This window comes from Hoplias malabaricus, chromosome 8, assembly GCF_029633855.1.
Source record: "Hoplias malabaricus isolate fHopMal1 chromosome 8, fHopMal1.hap1, whole genome shotgun sequence".
Lineage (NCBI taxonomy): Eukaryota > Metazoa > Chordata > Actinopteri > Characiformes > Erythrinidae > Hoplias > Hoplias malabaricus.
This window is the reverse complement of record NC_089807.1, coordinates 12,331,958-12,352,653: the sequence shown is the minus strand read 5'-3', so window position 1 is coordinate 12,352,653 and position 20,696 is coordinate 12,331,958. Positions and strand designations below refer to the sequence as shown.

The 20,696-nt window shown below is 39.9% G+C and overlaps 1 protein-coding gene across 4 annotated transcripts in view; it reads left to right on the top strand.

Annotated features, from left to right (window-relative positions):
* smap1 (small ArfGAP 1) overlaps window positions 1–20,696 on the top strand; it is an 89,632-nt gene that overhangs the window by 63,747 nt on the left and 5,189 nt on the right. For all 4 annotated transcript variants that reach the window (XM_066679230.1, XM_066679232.1, XM_066679231.1 and 1 more), the window contains 2 exons: window positions 4,752–4,830; window positions 8,854–8,981. In XM_066679230.1, coding sequence (XP_066535327.1) covers window positions 4,752–4,830; window positions 8,854–8,981 — 207 coding nt within the window. The remainder of the gene's footprint in view (window positions 1–4,751; window positions 4,831–8,853; window positions 8,982–20,696) is intronic.

The window sequence follows — 20,696 nt, the reverse complement described above, 5'->3', positions numbered from 1 at the left end:
ATGGTGCTAGACAAGAGATGGGAGTTAAAGCTGTCTAGGTTTGATTAGTTCCATGCAGACATGCTGAATCTATTTAGATTCCACTTGGTTGTAATCGGATTGTGCATCTCAGGATGTCTGCAAATGACACCGGCGACGAAGCGTAATGCAAGAGAAAGACTGCGAGGGAGATGGACTGATAGAGCTTAGCTAATGACAACGGTCTTGAAATGGGTAAAGAAGGCAAACCGGGTACGGCTTATAGAGAAGTTTTTGTAGCTTTCATGTGTAATGAAAATCTTATCAAAGCATTTCATTTTAATGAACAACACCAAATGGTGAAGGAAAGATCTTTAAAGTACTTTTCATTTTACAGGTGAAATAAACTAATAATGCATGTTCTGATTGTGGTCTGTGTAGATGCGTCCCAAAGCAAGGAAACAGCAATGAAGACACATTAATTGATTCATTCATCCATTCGTTCACCAATCCCTTCATTCATCTTCTGTCACCACTTAATTCCGGGTAGGCTCCAGACCCACCGCAACCCTGACCAGGATAAAGACACAAAGAATCTAAAGGAGTTTTACCAGCTATTTAATAATCCACATATTATAATTACATATTTTATAAGAATGTTTTAATTTGACTTAAAAATGTTCAGTACAGACCTACGACACATGGTAAGACTTGGACTAAAGTGTGGTCAGTAACAATGCTCAGTGTTGCCAAGAAAGACCTACTTTAAAAGAAATGGCTCTTTTTATAATAAGTAGATGATTGTTTAAACAAAAGCAACAGCACAAACATAGCCATGGAAAGCAAAGTGGTAAACACTGGCTTGATTTTATTTTTTTGTTGTTGTTGTTGGTGTTGTTTGTTTATTTGTATTTGCTGTATATAAAACCCCTAGTTATAGAACTGAGCAGAACAACTGTGTTATGTACCACAGCATTAAAGGCATGAAGGACTTTGTTGGATTTTCTTCCAGAAAATTTTTCCCTTCACTCTTCTATGCTTTTCTGTGTCTGTCAAAAGAATTAAGTACTGCCGTTATGAAAAACACTGGAGTCAGGCAGCTGAGGATTTTGACTCTTCAAAGTTTGTTCTCTGGCGCTGGATGAAAAGTGTGTGTGCTTGTCTCAGAGAGAGAGAGAGAGTGTGTGAGGTGAGTGAGACTGGGAGGTCTGTGTGTGTGTCACAATGGACTTGTCCACGGTGTCCTGATGTGCTTTGTTACATTTGTGACAGTTTTGCCCTAGAATCTTCTTCATACTATTGCCCAAGCTGAAAACATGCACTGCTTGAAATAATAACCATCCTAGTACCAGCAAAAAGGCCGTAGTTGATAATTTTTTATGTTATTGAACTAGTTCTTTTATATGAAAGACAGTAGTGTATCAGAGAAACCTGCTGTGTATTGTTTGATCCTGAACTGATCAATACCTGTTCTATTTAGTGTGAAAATATTTAGACTGCTGTAGCTCTCGAGCATTGAAAGAGCACAAAGAAGGTTGTAAGAAGGTACTTTGTTAGGATTTTGTTAGATTTTGCAATTCTTGGTTCACAAACTTTGGCTCTTTGTCTTCCTTTCAGTCTACCTGCCAAAGTGTGATGATGGAGCTAACTCTGGTAGTGCACTTAGCTTTGCGTTGGCAGTCTAAAGGTATGCTAAAGCCTGGCTTTGTGAATGCTAATCAGCTGCTATCAAGGTCTCATTAATGTAGCACAAGCTAAAGAAAACTGTGATGGAGGCCATTCATTCTTCAGGATAGCCCTGGTTTAAAACACTAATAAGTTGCATTTGAAGTGTAAATTATATATGTATTTCATGATACATATTGTTATTACGTGTATAATAGCTGTTCTGTGAGGACCTCCAACATGGCTTCATTTCATACCAGAAGCAAAGAGGTCTTTCTTTACTTGTAATAGTGCATACTTCTTAGTATTTGATATGGTTTCATTACTGCAGGCACCATCTGACATTAAGGACTTGATTCTAGGTTCCGTCCTGGCTGATAGTGATAAGGTATGGTCTCAGAATGGCACTGAGCTGAAAGCACCTCCTGATGTATGATGAATTTGCTTTTTTTGTTTTTTTGACAAAACCCCTATTTTCTCAGTGTTGTGGTAACATTGCTAACCATAACTCTATGAGCACTTAACGCTGGAATGAGCTGTTCTTTATGGATATGTATTATACATGTTTACATTTAGTCTGTATTTTTCAACCCAGCCTTTTCTTTTTAAACCTGGTGCTTAATATTCTTTTAATATTTTAATACTTGATTGTCACAAGTTTTTAGCCATCTTTAGAATGCTTATTTTTCTTCCATTGATGGAAAGGCGCCATATAGGCATTTTTGTATGTTGATGGTGTTTTGACTTTGGCTTGTGCATTACAGAGGCCTTTAATATTAATGGCTTTCAGTTTTTGTTTGGCATTCAGCAGTGTGTGCCTGCATACACACATATATTTTTTGTTTGTTTGTTTTCCTGTCTTGTACTGCCAATTCCATGCTTGGTTAACACTTGTTCTGTTAGGATAGATAAATAATAATAAAAAAAAAAAGTGACACAGCCTGGCCTACCACAGGATCAGTTACAGATGAGACTACTAGCATATCAGCTCTGTCACACACAAATTGAGCTGACCGAGGTGGCTTTGTTATCCGGAGAATAGGAAACGAAATATGTGTTGAGTGCCCCAGCAAGTGTTTAGAGGTTGGCCTCATTCTGGTGTGATGTGATACAAGTGGCCCTCAGTATGGTGTCTGAGCGAAAGTGAGCATCACTCGCTCTGATCCTGTTTGCATAGTGAGGCCAAGACGGGTCTGAGTGAATGTGCCCCAAATGGAATTACTCTTCCATCAAAGGGAAGTATTCATGAATTAGGGATGACCTTGATATGAAAGGCCCATGAGACACAGCACAGAGTTCAAGCAATTTCACACCCATTCACTCAACAGCCTTGGAAAGTGATGCAGAGAGAGTTGGAGAGGGGGAATAAGAGAGACAGAGTGGCGTAGAGGAATTTAAGTATGGTAGATTGATACATTTGATGAACAGAGATGAAAGTGTAGTGGTGGAAAAACTAGAAACTTATGTTTTATTTGTGTTTTCTAGATGTATTTTTATTTCTTCAGACCCCGCATCTTTTCCCTTATCTGAACCACACCATTAGGTTCCACATGAATGCTCCATCTAAGGGTATTGGTGTGTTTTAACTGTGTGTCGCCACAAAGTCGAAGAGAGCCAGAGCTCCTAAGCTCATGCATAATTCAAGCAAAGCTAACTATATTCATATTACAGATTTCAATCATAGCAGAGGAAGAGGGTATTCCCCTGCTTATGAAGGGCACTTGAACCTCACAGTCCACTTTTTAGTGTACTCTGACCCTACATATGAGTCAAAGGTTCCATTTGCACAAAAGCTCACACAGAGTGCTGCAGGAGCTCTGTTTGTGACACAGTTTAAAATTTTGGGGGTTAATATTTTATTTTCTGCTTATCCAGAGTTGGACGAATTCTGCCTGTGTGCAATTTGAAGTTGCTTCAGAATTGATTAGCATAATTAATGAATGTCTACAGGTACAGCTGGCTTTATCCAGGGAAATGTAACCCCAACCAGTGTTTTTATTTTCTTAATAAAATGGCATAGATGGGATAGTACTGCAAAGCTTTTAAGTTTTAGATTTTTGTATTCTGTTAATTCAAATGCAAGCCTGTGGAATCATAGATAGTAGGCCTTTGTTTAATCTGTTTTAATATGATAAACTAATTTTATTAAGTGTTTTTCTGAATTCTGAAATTGAATTTAGTCTCCAAGTCTGTTTGATACAGTACCTTTAGGGGCCAACCTTTACCCATAATGCACTTGGTTAAAAGCTTTGCCACATGCCAGTACCACAAGCTACTCATTAGGGAAGTCTTTCCATTTGTCCTGTCTTTCCATCACTCTGCCTCTCCCTTAAGAGCAGTGGGTGGATGATGAAGTTGACTGACACAGCCATGCAAAATCATATTTATTATTCTCTTTTATTGTGCTAATAAGGCATATGCCAAGTACTGGCGCTTTGATTCAGATGTGTCTGCACAGGCTGGTGGAAACACATTTATTCTCTGTTGTTTTCTTTCTCTTTTGTCTTCCACAAAACAGAAAAAAAAATGCAACTGGAAACTGCCCTCTCTCTCTCTCTCGCGTTCTCTCGCGCTCTCTTTCTCTCTCTGTCTCTGTGTATAGCTTTTAAAGGCCTTTCTCAGGCTTTGATCCATCCTCTGCCACAGCACATATTGATCAGCGGTTCAGCCTGGATTACAGTTTGGCTTTTTTAGCCAGAAACAGCTCTCACAGCCAATCACAAATCACTATTGGCCTCGATGACCAGTCACAAATCGGAGAGGTGTAAAAAGTGCCTTTGAGCAGTAAAGTGTCTTGGCCGTAAGTATTTATGAGGCCAGACAGAGGACAGTCACTAAGCAAGGTTGTGCACTGGTGCAGTATCTCTCTTGCTAAGACTTTCTTGAAATACTGCTCTATTAAGTCAGAGACATAATACATTAACTTCAGTTGTGTAATTTGCTTCATGGTTGTACCCAGCTATAACTAAAGGTCTCTAAAATAGCCTTAGTGGATTAAATGTCTGTTATCTGACTCTGAAAAGAGATGGTTAAATTTAGGGATGCTAGACCCCATGGATTGATGAGTCTCTTAATGCTAATTCCTTTCTCTCTCTCTCTCTGTCTCTCTCTCTCTCTCTTCATTGCAGAAGAGGGAGGACATTCAAATAGAGTCAAGAGCCAGTCCTAAGAAGAGTACAGAGCCTGCCATCGACCTGCTGGGTCTGGGTAAGATATGAGATACCTCCTCCATCTATCACTCTAAGTGAGTTAAATGTGCCGAAGGAGCTTTAAGTGATGTTACTGCTCATGCTGGTTAGGATACAGCTCCAGGAATTAGCTTCATTATGTTATTCATATTGATTTTTATAGAGCAAAACATTTCACAGAGTGAAATTTCAACCAGCCTCAACTATAATGTGGTATAAGGATATATATATATACATAATTGAATATTAGCATTACAGTTTTCTGATTGAAATTATGAAAACGGAGATATAAGGTTTAGTCAAAACCAGGCAAATGTGTGAAAAAACACAATTTTTAGAAGCTAATGAATTTAATGAAATGACATAAGTTTATTATACAGCAGATGACTCATGATACTTCTTCGGTGGTTTTGATGGTACCAATGCATTTGTGAGATAACAGTCTATGTCTGTGTTCTTCACAACCAGTCACGCCATAGTAGCAGTGCAGTCAGAATGCAGTGCTGAGGGTGAAAGCAATTTAGGGTCTTCAGCTCTGGGCTTTAGTTGAGCTTTGTTTTGCTGGGCACAGTCGCTGCTCCTGCTGCTGTTTCTGTCTGCTTAGATTACATAGAGAGCTCAGCTGATCGAATCATCCCAGCATTGATCGGAGTGGCTGTATAGACCTTTTGAGATGACCAAACCCAACAGACTCTCTATTATTTTCCTGAAAATGAAAACCGTTTAGAGCCCTAAAGCGATATGGGACTAGAGTGTCTTTTTTCTTTTGTTACCACCCCACTCTCATGCTCTCTTGTGCACTCTGACTGTGTGCCTGTTTCTTATGATAGTTGATAGATGGGTAGGAGGCAGAGGTAAGGGGAATGGGGAAAGAAAAGATGGATTGTTTAGAGTGTGTGCCCATGGCACAGGGGGCACAGTGTGTTTGAGTGCCTGAGAATTTATGGTGTGCTGTGGGGGATGAGGGAGCAAATGATGGGAGGTATGTGATGATGGTGTTCAAATGGAATCATGTATCTTGCTTTGGCGTTTTTCCCCACTTATGCTCAACTCTGTCTCTTAGCAGCGTGAAGCAGTGTGTCACGTTCTAACACAGAGAAAACCTTTACATCGCCCACCACCTCCACGCCCTTTTGCTCTCTCCTTTATTGCAGTACGTGCTTAATCCCACACCTCCCAAAGTCTATTTGAGGGTTCACTTAGGAAAGAAATCTCATTTTCATGAATTGTATCAGTAAAAATTGGTGGGTGGTTTTAAAGCAGAAGGGAGATGTCCCTCTAGCAGCTGTTGTGTAAGAACCCAAGCAGTTCAGGTGGTGCTTCAGAGCTTAATGGAAAGAGAAAGTGTGCTCCAGCATCCCACTAACATCCACAGCTAGCAGGCATATTTCTCTCCCCCTGCTACAGGCTTTGGTTGAGGGTGATTAGATTCCCTGCTCTTTTAGATGTAGGCAGTAGGACAGTCGCACACAAAGAGCACTGTGAGCTTTTGCCAGAGGATTGGTCCTTTCTTTATCAGCAAAGAGAAAGCCCAAGGCGCAGGTTTAGTCACCTCTCACTATTAGCATATGTTACCTTTCAATAATGTAACTACTTGGCATAAGCCTGTAATACTATTAAAGAACCTTTTCAACCTCCCTATTCCACACTCAGTGGAATACACTCCAGTGATTTATGCTTGGAGAAAAGTGTGTGTGTGTGTGTGTGTGTATGTGTGTATATACAGACACTTAAGGTAAAATATTACTTCAGTTAAAAAAAAAAAAAACAGAAGTCCTCGTTTTAGATCTCCACTTGAGTAAAAGTACAAAAGTATTTACCTTTAAATGTACTTAAGTATAAAAATCCCAAAATACAAAATACCAAAATACCAATAATACAAAGTAGCATGACATTATGGTCTAATGTCCTATTATAATTTTTGTAACAAAACGTAACACATTGTAGGTCTAAATAATCTAGTGTCGAGTCTTTTAACAGAATGTCATGAATTATCCTGACACTGAACACAGCAGAAATGGCCAAAGATTTAATAAAGTGAATGATGTTATATCAATTATTACATACACCCAAGGTGCTGCCCCTCCGAACCAACACTCTCTGGAGTATTAAGCCCAATTTATACTGTGTTGAACCTATGCCCGGCCTGATGCGCACCTCTCCAGAAATGTCACTTGTGTCTATGTAGACCACTGCGGCTGTGATTGGTCTGCAGTCGGACGAACATGGTTCAAGTTGTTCAAGTCAAGAAGTCCAGAAATATTAACTCCTCTACAGTACACTCCTTAAATAGTGCACCTTATAGATTCGTAAAACTGATACCACTACATGGGGTTGAAGATGATGTTTGAAATTCAGCCCTAGTGGTTTGGTGCCAACGCACAAGTATAACCTTTCACAGTGGCATAGGACACTTGTGCATTACATTATGCTGTAGATGTGCAGTTTTTTTTTTACTGCTCCTGAGTTTCCCCCTAGTGCAATTAACTTTAACAGCACTGTACTGTAATTGCTAGGGAGGGGAAGGGTAGGGGTGGTTTCCTACACTCCTCCAAAAGATACACAGTGCAGATTCTCCAGTGCTGAGCCGAGTGTAGCAAAAACAGAGGCTCTATTCTCCCTATTACAGGTCAGTGAAACATCACAATGATTTGGAAGCTGTAATTTTAAGCTAAAAATATTACATAGTATTCCTTTAAGCTTTCTGTTTTGTCTACATTACTGCAGAGTATAGTACAGTCAGAGTGATTTCTGAAATTCTGTCAGGCTACGGTTTTGGTTTTCTGACTTTTTGCCTGACACTTGTTTTTGTCTTTTGGACATGTACTGTACGGTTTATTGGGTTTTGGAATATTTCTTCTGGAATATTGCTTCATGTATTGTGTTTGATAAATCTCCAATGGACTCTCACCCTCTGTGAGTGATTGGTGGTATCTACAGATCCATAAACTGTGTATATGAATGAGCAGTAATTACTGATGGCTCAAATACAGTCAAATTATAAACGGTACAAATTGTTTTGTTAATTCATAACGGTTCTAAGCACTGAAAGTGATTATTTACAGTTTCAAATACATACAACAGTTGAGAATAACAAAGATTCTTTTCAGACACATTACAGTTTTATTTTCACACACAAACCGACAGGAACGGCAGATTTGTATAATGTAGTGGAGTTAAAGTAAAAGGTAGCCTAAAATTTAAGTACGTCAGTAAAGTACAGATACATAAAAATATTACTTAAATATAGTAACTAATTACATTTACTTTATTATTGTCCACCACTGTATATATGCAATAGATTGTAACTTCAGAACTATGAGAATTAAACCTTTCTGGTATTGCATTCATAAATATGATAAAATGTCTTTTTACATTCCATTATATCTGCCTTTAATTGTGGGTTTGGCTTTCGTAGTAAATTAATTTTCAGTTAGATGCACCTCTCTGTGGTTTTCAGCATTTCCTACTTTTAAATATGCAGCTTCCCTCTTATGACTGTTTCTGGTTTTTTTTTTTTTTGGTTTTTTTTTCTTTCCCCTTCTTTAAGTTCAGGGAAGTGAGTTGAAATTATTCATGGTGGAAGTCGAGTGAACACTCCAAAGGCAGTGTATAGAGATTAGGTTAAAAATGCTGGAGTAAGCCTATCACCAAACCATTTTCCATTGCTTTGAAATGTGTAGTGGAAAAATGTCTCGCTCTGTGTGCGGGGATTGAAGTGGACCACACTTGTGCTTGTGTGCATGTGGCCCTTGAGGCAGGAATGTGAAGCTGTGTCTCTGTGACATTCACAGTGATTGTATGAGTCAGTATAGGGGCGTATGAGGGAGCCATGGGCCAGGCAGCCTGAGACCACTAACCTTTAAATCCGTCAACCTGGACCTGTCACTGTGCCCTCTCTGAAACCCCCTTGTGTCCCAATTCAGCAGAATACTCATTCCCTTCCTTGCTCATGGCCTCGATGTCTAGAGAGAACAATAGGGAAAAATCTGGGCTTCTTGACTGAAAGTTAATTATTTTTTATACTTCCTATCTCTTTCAGATGCTCCTGCAGTCAGCACAACCAGCAGTGGGGCAGCATCTGGAGGTGCAGCTCCTATAAGTGATGACTTGGATATTTTTGGCCCAATGGTATCAAATCCTCTACCTTCGAACACCAACACAAATCAGGTACACTTTTCACACAAGCTTTCTTACAGTATTACCCATCCAGACTTTCTTGTTAAGGTCTTTTTTGCATTTTACATTTGTATAAAACTTGAAGCATGTTTGAATTGTGAATTACAATTCTACTTTTTGTTGAACATGGCTAAACAACCCAAAGTAAAAGTGTGCTGGTGTAAATAGTCTTCCTTTGACACACGTTGGACTGACTTTAGTGCTGTAAATGACTCCCTGGTTTCTATAGATCTCTTTACCTCTTGCCAGTTGCTTACTTCAGCAGCGAATGTGCTGAATACTGTGGCTCATTGTTGATACTTCTGCAGCTCCCCTCCCTTATCCCCCTGTCCTAAAGCTACTGTCTAAGAGGGACGAGGAAAAGGTCAAACGTGCTTGTTTTAATTTCCTCCACAAACAAAATGATTATATTTACCTTTTCTGCTTACAGCTGACATGATGGATTTGTATCTGCTAGACCAAAAGATGTGCTATGAATAATCTGAAAGTATTAGCATTTAGCCTGCTCCTTTCAGTGAGGAGTGGGAGGCGTGGGAGATGTAGGAGTATAGAATGAGGAGTGTGATGCTGGACTAAGACTATTCACTGCTTAAACAAGGAAACTCACCCACTACATGCAGTAAACTTAGCTGCACTGTAGTGGGTCCAGAATCCTTAGGCCCTGCGGAGAGTTCTGTTACTCCATACGTCCTTGGTTGACCAGAGTGCATCTCCCACACTGTAGACCTGTAAAAGAATAAAGGATGTTTTCCCTTTACACACTTGCACCTAGCCAGGGCACAGCAGGATCCTAGCACGAAGAGCAATTTTTTTTATCTGGGAGCACTGCTGTGCCACTGGGAACCCCTCCTTCCTTTCATTTTGCCCCATCCCCCATGCTCATGCCCCCACCTGAGGGAGAAAGAGAGAGCAGCCCTGTGGTCTCTCAGCTCTTCAGCACTGAAGCTGTGACGGAGGCAGTGGAAAGCTGGCCAACAGCTCCAACAAAAGCCTCTCCTACCTAAATCAATGTTTTATTGAGAGGTGTGAAAAGCTGGCCAGGCTTGTTCAAAAACTGGAACACCGGCCTCCTCCACTGCAATAATTCACTACTGTAATTGAATCTAGGTATGTGTAATGTGGCAGGAATAAATTGTCACATTGGTTAAAGAGCTTCATGATCAGACAGGGGTAGTGACTAGTAAACTTTATGTAAATAAAATGTTAATCCTTTTAAACCATTGCAAGTTTTTTTGATGACCTCATCTGTATTGTGTGGTACTTGATCACACCACAGATGGGAGGATTCGTGCTTAGACCATATGAAATAGATTTAATAGTTGGATATATTCAAAGAAACCACTGTGTTTTAGCTGCTACTTTTGTATGTCTGTTCAAGTTGTTTTCTGAAGAGTTGATGGTTTTTCACTTGAGTATTGAATAATGCTTCTCTGTTGATAGTATGTCTAATGTATTTTGATTGAAAGACACAATGCTCTAATAGCCTCACAGATTAAAAACTGCTATCCAAAATGTGGATATTTATATTCAGCATATGTCATAGCATTCCCAACTAAATCCACTTTAAAAGTGACTTTATAATTATGCTCTTTGGTATTTACCATGTTGAGTTGGTGTTCCGTAAGTACACACAAAAGATTAATGTTTATTACAATAATAGTCCATCACATTAAATATCCCATATTGTCATATTGTCCCCCATTATTCTGTAGCATCCCTTGCTCTGGGACAGCTGGAAATGTGATGGGAGTGTAGAAAGTTTACATAACTTAGCCTACTGTCTTTGAATACTCATGAGAAGGACTAGAGGATGAAGCAGAAACCGCGACGTGTGACTGGAGAGCTAAAGATAGAACGCTCGTCAATATCTGTTTAAAGCTTTGTAGTATGCTAATGCTCTGCATATAGAGTATGTGCCGAGCTTGGAGTTGAAACAGTGTGCTGTCATTGCACACTCCTCCCTGGGTTATTATTTTGCAGCAGTGGGCGCCTGCTCTCAGAAGGAGGAGTGTTTGTTCTTTCTCACCTTGTTTGCCGTTTTATTTTTATTTTTTCGAAGGCTCGTGTGAAGGACACATCAGCGGCAAAGCCTTCACATAAGCCATTATAACAGATTTGGTGGCATTTTACATATCTTTAGATATGTCAGTTGTAAAGGTACTATTGCAGCTGTGTTATCCGCAGCTTGAGTGAATGTGTAAAGAGCCTAAGAAAGACAAATAGAAAAAGAGTGAAAGAACAAGCTCAGAAACCCCCCACCTCCATTGCATAGAACTGCACTTGTTCCAAGGGATCAGCCAGTTGCATGGAGAAATTGAAGAACATGCTGGATAACTGCAGTTGCCTGCTTGGAGGTTTAATTCACAGCTCTCCTGTGCAACCTAAAAACACAGAGAGGAGATGGGAGAGGTGCTTTCTTTCTCAGTCCTGATGAGAGACCACCAGGGTGTCTGTTCCGCGTTCCCTCAGTTTGGCTATAGCTTCTGCATGTTAATCCAGTGTCTCTCACTTGCCTCCTTTCACATCTCATTTGCCTCCAGCTCGTATTTCTTGCAGCTTTCCCAGGAGATAAATACACACGCACACACACCATGCATCCTGCATTTTCCTACCCAGAACACTCTGCAGTCTTGCTGCCTGATTACATGATTTTTTTCCCGTGTTATATTGGTGTTAATTTCATTAAGAAAATTAAAAATATGATGCAAAATATTTGTTGAAGGCCTATTTTTCACAAAGAAAACAAGGTGCGATCCAAATAAATATAAGTATTTGAAAATGACAACTATGATAGAAATGTATTACATTTGTTGTTATTGACAAAACTCCAAACAATTATGTGAATGCTAAATTTTAAAAATGACAAGGAAAATAAACAGTAAAATACTTTTGTCTCTTTGTTATGTTTTCAAAGTGATGAGGCACATTCACTTTTCCCTTTCCTGCTGCTTTCTGTTCACTAAGCTGCTGCTCAGACGACTATGGAACCACATTCTGAAATTTTACAAATGGCAAAAAGAAGTCACAGGTGCTATGTCACATGAATATAGGGAACAAAGAAAGTATTGAGTGTGAGGAGATTTACACAAGTATGTATGTAATGTGCCTTTTTGAATACAGCCTCTGTTATTTATCTTAAAAACAAAAACCCGTTCTTCCTCTGACATGGTGCAGATATTGCTGAGAAATGTCCAAAGTTATTTTCAGAATCCGGTTCCACATCCTTCCCACTGAGCAGCATCTCTGTTCACAGTGAGAGCAGGCAGAATAAAGTCAAAGTAAACAAGTTTAGAGAAGAGGAGTCAACTCCCAAAGAGTCGATTCTTCAAGCATGTGGTTGTCACTCGTATCAACTGTTGACCAAAGATTCAGTCGCAGTTTAATAGGTTTATAAATGTAAAGCTATGGTTTGTGGAAGTTATTAGAAAGTAATATGTGGAAAATAGAAATACATGTCTGACTGAATGTTTTTGAAATTAAATTGACTAAAAATAAACCAAAACTAACAATACAAAAATGACTGAAATGTGACTAAAACTAATGCACATTTTGGTCAAAAGACTAAGACTAAAACTAGACCAAAATCAGGTGAAAAAATGAATACTGCGTGGATCTTCATCACGATTCTAGAGCTGCCTTACACAAAATAAAAGATGCACAGACTTTTTCTTTGGATGCCACGTCAGTGACCTTTTCTTGATTTAATTATCTTATTACAGTAATGCCTGTCACTAATATAACGTAATGTAATGTGACAAAACTGTTGGTGAAGTATTTGGATTTTCTGCACTGAAAGCCACTAAATATGATACTCTCTTCATAGTTGAATAAATTCAAACCGTGGTATTTTACAACCAATTAATTCAACAATTTTAGTGCTTGTTGTCTTGCTTTAAACCAGGAAACTTAAGTGATATTCACAAAGAGCCTGTGTGTTGCTACCAGATTTCCTTCCATTCAAGCAGAGATGCAACTTGTTTTATGTAGTTACACGTGTGTATGTGCATTAGTCTTGCCAAAATAGCAAATAATTGTTCCTAAAGAGCAGTATATTTTCATACGGCCATATGAGTGAATTTTATTCGTTCATTCATTCATTGGCTGTAAACACTTATCCAATTTAGGCTCATGATGGGTCTGAAGCCTATCCAGAATCACTGAGCATAATGCAGGAACTCACCATGTATTGTATGGGTGAACCTGCCATTTAAAAGGTGTATTTTAACAAGAGAACCACAGAAGCGTCAGTGCATTTGCAGCCAGGCTTCAGGCTGGTTCTGTGGATCATTTGAAAGTTCAAAGTTGAACAAAAATATTTGATGTATAGGTAATGTTTGAGCCGGTTTAATTTGATATTCTGTAAAGTGTTAGTGGTCCTCCGCCCTGATTCTAGAACGCCAATGTTTTATAAAGTTTAATATTTCTTTTCAGAAAGTCTCCTTAACTACATGAAGGGTTTAGTGAAGTGGGCCAGGAGCACTAAAATGTCCAAGAGTGAGAATCACTGTTGTAGATCATCCTCTAAGAATGTAGCTTTCTGCTTATCTTCCAGTGGTAATTAAGACCTATTACAGAGTTTTAGATTCATCTCTTCCATGCACTGTGGTTGTGTTGTGGTAAAGAAGGTCTAGTACTAACAGTGAAATCCCACTTCAGTAATCTAGGCTTAGCATCCTCACCCCTCTGTTCCTCCTCATTAGTTACAGTTGGAAGCTTAGGCCAGCAGACAGGATATACGAGGTGCTGACTCTGTAATGCTGCGTTTCAGCTCCCTGCTGCTGGGCTTGCGTACACTGTGTTCCACACTCATCAGTAAAGCCGTGCTTCTTTAAGAGCACTGTTATTGATTGACTCATCAGTGTCCCACCTTAGACTGCACCCTTTATGCACCACACACGTCTCCATATTCACTCAGAGCTGTGGGCGCCTAAATTAGGCAATGAAACAACATACAACACAGCTGGAGATGATGTGAAGCATATTGGATGTGTATATGCAGATACACACAGCATATGGTCTTGCTGTTCCTGTAAGCAGTACATTTCCCGTTACAGATAACTTTCAAGATTGCCTCTAAACCATATGTGACCAGGTGGAGGTAAAGACCTATGCAGAGTTAGAAATAGCTCTTAATTTATTTCATTTCTAGACAAAACAGCCAGAGTACAAGTTTGTTTGTTTGTTTGTTTTTTTCCAATGTCTTGAAAGTACCACGTCCTTTCACACCCATGTTGTTATTTCTTCTCACTGTAGAACAGACACACAGATGGACAGAAAAAAATATGTTTTTTTTTATGACCAAAGACTACAGTAAACTACAGCTTTTATGTCCTGTGTATTGTTTGTGATGGTGACAGTTTAGTGGCCTACAAGGTCTTGCACAGTGCTTAGGAATTATTTTACCATTCTATATGCTTTAATAATTTTTTTTAAACAATTTATTTCATCTTCATGTTCTATGTTCAAGTGACGGGTGGTGTCTAATAATTCTCACTATGCTTGATCTGTATTGTCCATTATTGCCTAAATGGGATCTATATAGTGTGGATAAGAGCTCTTTGTAGCAATGCTAGAACCCTTCTTGAAGTTATGTAGAACCATGTACAAGAGGGCTCTACTGTACTATAGAGGCAAACCGTTTAACATCGGCGGTGGTCCAGTTATCCATTGCCTTTACTAAAGAACATTTAAACATCAGCACACACAAGTAAATCAACTACAAGTGTTCAACTCCCTTGAGACTTATAAAAATAGCCATAAATATAAATGCATGATATATACATGTACAGTCGCACACAGAGAACAGTGGGTTCTGAACAAGCTTCCTTTTTTTTTTATTTATTTTTTTTTCTCCTCCTCTTTCTTTCCTCCCTCTTTCAGCACAGATGGTCTCTCAGTAGGACTAATACCTAATGAAAGCTGAGCTGTTTTGCTGTCTTTACACTACAGTGCAGCTCATATGGAAGCTGGCATTGTGGAGAGAGCCTGTCAGCATTGCTTGTTGTTGTGTTGCATCCTGGGCTTAGTCACATCAGTGTGTTATGCACTTAAACGTACTTCTGCGTTGGAATACTCTTTTATTTATCAACTAATTTAGCATATCCCTGATTTATTGTTGTTATAGCTGTGGTTTTTATTGCTGCTGTTTTATTCTCCCCTTTCCATAGTCTGGTTTTATTTTAGTGTTTATATTATGTTTCTCTTTGGCAGAGCTGTTTTAGCACCTCTTCTATAATTTCTGTTGTCTGCAATGTGACTCACAAACAGACACATCATCTGGGCTCAGGGCCACTACTGCTGCTGAATGGTGTGTGTGTGTTTTTTTTTTTTTTTTTTTTTTTTTTTTTTTTTTGTGCGTGTTCGTGTGCATGAGTGTGTCTTAATTTGTGTATGCTAGTCCATATGCTTCATCTGGATAAGAGAACAGGTCTTGCGCAGGCTGTTCTTCACCGTTTCCATCAACAGTCCTCCCAAACATACACACCCCATGCAGGCAAGCCATTGACAAACCTACAGATGGACAAAAATGCAATCATGTCAACTGTCACAGGATATGCACTCAGTTGTCCGAGTTGGTGCAGTGTCGTGCCCTGTGAGAAGTGGTTCTCAGCTAGGCTTCCTCTGGGAAAATGCTATGAAGGCTTAATTTATTTCATCCTTCAGCCCTCTACCCTGCAGAGCTTCACTTTCTCACTCTGCAGTGGGCCCTACAGAGTTTTAGAATAGATGACCAATGAACTAATGAAACTCCACACACATCTCCGAGGTGACGTCGACGTTTTGACCACATGCAAATTGCCAAGATATTTAAAGCAGATTTATCCATATTTTAAGACTTGGGGACAGTAGCTCAAAAAGCCTCTTAATTCGTCTCCTCCCTAGTCTGGGTGAGCTGGCCTTAATTGCTCCTGCCGTTTTTCACTCTCTGAGAAGTGCATGTGTGTGTTTCAGGTCAGCTCATTTTCACAGGAGGACGCTGCTTTAGGTAGAGTGTCCTTGACTTTGTGAGCAACATGTAGTTGTTTAAATTGAGCTTAGGAGAATAGTGCCGTGGGTTTGTTTTAGAGAAGATCAGGCTGCTGCAGAGATAAGGAGGTGTTGTAGTGTGCTTTAAGTGTATTATGCTGATGGATTTTATGCATAGAATACTGATACATGTCATATTATGGTGAAATAGCCTCAACTAACAGTCAAATAAAAAATAAACAGTGAATTGCTTATGAGCATATCAACCAAATTTAAGTGTACAAATTTACATCACAACAGTTAATGTTTTTTCTTATACTCCATGCTTACACACTTGTGGTAGGAACATTGTTGGGAATTGTCAATCTCTGTGCTTTAGAAGCACTGCATTAGCAGCTAGACTGGGGGCAATTTTGAGAAAAGTGGGCTATATATCCTTCAAAAGAGAAATAGACTCAGAACTGTTGAGGCTTTTTACCTTCATCTTAGAACATTTGACGTAGGTATATGTGGAAAAAAGCTGGCAACATCCACTGAAGTCCCATTCCAGCTAAGAGTTATGTTAGTGTTTTATTCAATTTTCTATTAGCTTTGCTATCAGTGTTGAACTTCTTTAAGAAGGTATGTGTCTGATCTTTTAAAACTAGGAATTTCTTCTTGAGGGCATTTTATAGACAGCTACTGAGTGGACATTTTACCCAAAAGGACTTTGGCATAGTCAGCTTTTTCTTAGTCACATCAAAAAACTTAAATTCCCTAAGTTTGTTGCTGGAACATTCACTTTTTTACCCTTTTTTTTTGTAATTCTTTGCATATCCTTTTTGTGCTGGCAGCATTGCTGACTCTTCTCCTCAGTCTCTGAGCAGCAGTGGGCTCCGGTGGGCTAGTGTTGGCAACCACAGTGCCAGCTTCCTTGTTGGCACAGGGTCTGCTTGCCCGCTGGTGCGAACTGCCATCTTCACCAACTCCAAACAAACACATTTGTCATCTGAGAACACTTGTTCTCCATTTTCTTTGACTCTCTCTCCTCATTCTCCGTGTGTCTTTCTGTGGTTTCCCAGGCAGAATGAGGCTGCAGAGTGGAACTGGATTAGCACCACCCAGCCCCCTGCACCACCAGAGTGCTAATTATCTGTGTGGGGCTGCTAATCACACAAAGCCTGCTCTGTTTCACAGGAAGCCGCTCTGTGTGAGTGAGTGAGGGAGTGGGATTTAATTTGGTTGTATGGTTGGGGGTGGTTAGAGCCAGAATATTTATGGCCTCCTCTAAATTTCATGGAAATAGTATGCTCCACGTTGTTGTGTCATTATGTATGTATATGTATGTGTGTGTCGCACTGTTCATGTGGGAGTAGGAGCTCTAGAATATTCATTGGTGTGTGTTATTTAGTTGCACAGTTGTATGATCACTGGAATATTTATAACCTTTTGAGATACACCATCTGTAATCAAGCATCTTTAGAGAATCTTCAGTAATAACTCTATGCATAGGAAATAACAACCCATGCACATATACACACAGTAAAACACAAGGCAGAGACATGGTCCTTTCTCTGAATTATATAGCAGTGAGTATCTTAGGCTTCCATCCCCATTCATTATTAATTCTAATAGCTTTTGTTCCATCCCGGTGTGGTCCCATTTGATTGATTTCTTGAAATGTCACATGATATGTGGGGGGAAGGGATTGTACAACGGTAGGCGCATGTCAAAAATGCACTTGGGCCACTAAGACAATGAACGCTCCTGACAAAATGAAGAATTTTTATATAAATCAACCTTGTCTTATGTACATTGTATTTATCCTGAGTATACATACTTCAGTACCAAAAACAAGTTATGTGATTCTCACGTCTGTACAGGGAATGCAAGATATCCATGTTCTTTCCAATGTACAAAGTTAACTACGGTTTAGTTTAATCCCACAGGCCCACCTCTATCTTCATATCCATCTCAAAATCCTACATGAATACAGCCACTTGAATTAATTTTTTCACTTGAGTTTGAGCTTCTAATTAGTTTTAAATGTATTCATTGTTATTGTTCTCTAATGTCAGTGCTGCCACTGTCACTGAAGCCATTTGTTCCTAGTCTGTGCATCATGACGGGCTACAGAACATGCTCAAAGATCTTGTTGCCTTCATTTTTTATATTACATTAATGTTGAGGTTATAGTTGAGGTGAATTCTGCCAAGATCTGGTGTCATGTAGTTAGTTCTGTGTCTGATTGGACAAGGCTTGTATTTGCATGGGAGTTTGTGTATAATTATTGAATGCTCGATATTTGTGAAGATGTGAAAATTCATTCATCCAGGTCTGGTTGTGTGTTAAAAAGGGAAAAAAAAATCTTTATGGCAAGCGGTCACTTGGGCAACAAGCGCTGCATTATTTGTTGCCAAAGTGTGAGATGATGTGGCCAGAGGCACAAGGCCATAGGCATTGTTGAGCGCTGGGCATGTGTAGTATCTTTATTCTTTTTTTCTAACAATCTACACTCTGGAAACAGTGTTGAACATGTTGGAGTCTTGTGTGTCACAATGACGTGGATACTAACAAAAAAGAAGTGTGTATGTGTGTAAGCCTTTGTTTCTTAATCATCCGCATTATTTTCCACTGGCTTGTCAAAGCCTCACTCATGATGCATTTTCTCAAAGCAGCCGTCATTTTGTGTGAGTGTGTGTGTGCATATGCTGTCAGCAGAGGCTGCTTTTACTTGGCATTGTAAAGCAGTATTGGGTTTGTTACATGCTTTTCTTCAGAATGGTCCTGTGCTCATCAGAATCATCAGAGGCGGCTACTGTAGCAGCTAGAGGCAAGCCTTCACATGTCTAAATGCAATTCTGCAAATTTCATCCCATCTCAATGAGTCAAGCAACCAGATCTCCCTCTAAATCCCTTAATACCCCTACCCCACATATTTCAGTTTACAGTAATACAGTTAATTAATTAATTAGTTCATTAATTCATTCCTTGTCTGTAACCGCTTATCCAGTTCAGGGACGCGGTGAGTCTGGAGCCTACCCGGAATCAATGGCCGCAATGTGTGAACACACCCCGGAGGGGGTGTCTGTCTTTCGCAGGGTGACACAGGCACACACACACACGCACACTCATTCACTCACACCTAGGGACACTTTTTGAGTCTCCAGTCCAGCTATCAACGTATGTTTTTGGACTGTGTGCGGAAACCCGTGCACCCGGAGGAAGCTCACACGGACACGGGGAGAACACACCAAACTCCTCACAGACAGTCACCCGGAGCACGGCTCAAACCCACAACCCCAGCCCCAGGACCCTTATCTTACCATTACCTGTTACACCGCAGTGCCACCCATAAAGTGAAACTTGAAATAATTCCTGGATATGAAAGGCAGAACACATGTTAAAGGTTTTTTGCTTTTTTTTAATTCACTCCAAGCATTGTAAATGGTGGGTTAATTGGCCTGGGTGAGACTTTACAAAAGTGTGAGCGACTGGATGACTATGAGATGCCCAGGCTGCGATGGACTGCCACTACAGGTGTGTTTCTGCTTTGTTTCCTGGCAGGATTATGACCCACTACAACTCTAATCAGGATGTGAAGTGGTAACAAACTGATTAAACAAAGCAGTAAATAAATAAATTTAGTGAATCTTCAAAACAGTACTTTTTTAAATAATACATTGCAGTTCCCTGGGTCTGTGTCAGTGTCAGTGTTATGCTGCAGCAGTATATTGGCAGTAACCCAAAACTTGGCACCATCTGCCTGGGGAAAGAGCAGCTCCACCAGCCTCCTGAACGCCACACTGCTCATCCAGCCCTGCAGAGCACAGCACACTGACAGATAGACAGCAGGGAGCTGAGGTGTGACAGAGCGCTGTGAGCTGTTTGTCCCGGTGTATGTCTCTACCCTTTTGCTCCTTTCGTTTTTGTCCACCTCAAGCAGACTTCTGTTCATCTCCTCTGTCTCATCATGGGCCTCTAGCAGTGGAATGGAGTAGAGCAGAGAAGAGTAGTGTTGCACTTTGTTTTTGCTCTGTTCATTTGCATCCAAATGATGTTATGTACCTTCCCCCTTTCCTCTCCTCCACCTCCCCATCGCATTCTCTCCCTCATCACTCTCTTTGCTTCATGCCTTTGAATGATGATCTTGTGCAGAAACTGGTAGAGGGTGAAAGGTGTAATAATTAGCTGCCTAGCATAGCCTCCAAGCTACAGCACTGCTATTGTGTAAGATTCTGGCATGCTTTTACATCTCGTCTTTTGGAAAAGAATGTTCATTCAGCCTATGTAACTGAAAAGAAATGAAGATGAAATGAAAGCATATGCTGCAGTCGCATGAACAAAGAGCTTGGTATAGTTGTGCTTAGATTCTTGCTTTGGAGGCTCCTGGGTTGTGCTGCAGTCTAAACATTGGCCCTATTAGGAAATTGCAGGTTTAATTCCCAGGGAGTCCATTGCCATCCAAGGCCTGGAATTCAAGAGAGCACATATTGTCACATGTCATATTAGACAATAACAAATTTAGACACTGCGATATCCAGTGTGTTGTGTTAACTGTAGTTTGAAAAGAAATGGTGGCTGGTATCACCTTTTCGCGTATTTCGCATGGGACTGGGGGAGCCTTAGCTTACTAACCAGGGAACTGGTGAATAATAAACTGGGTAAAGAAATTGAGTAAAAATAAAATAAATAAGGTCCATGCTGTGCTTATTAGATTCTAGCACTCTCCTGAAAGGTGCCAAAAATCTAAGCAGCGAT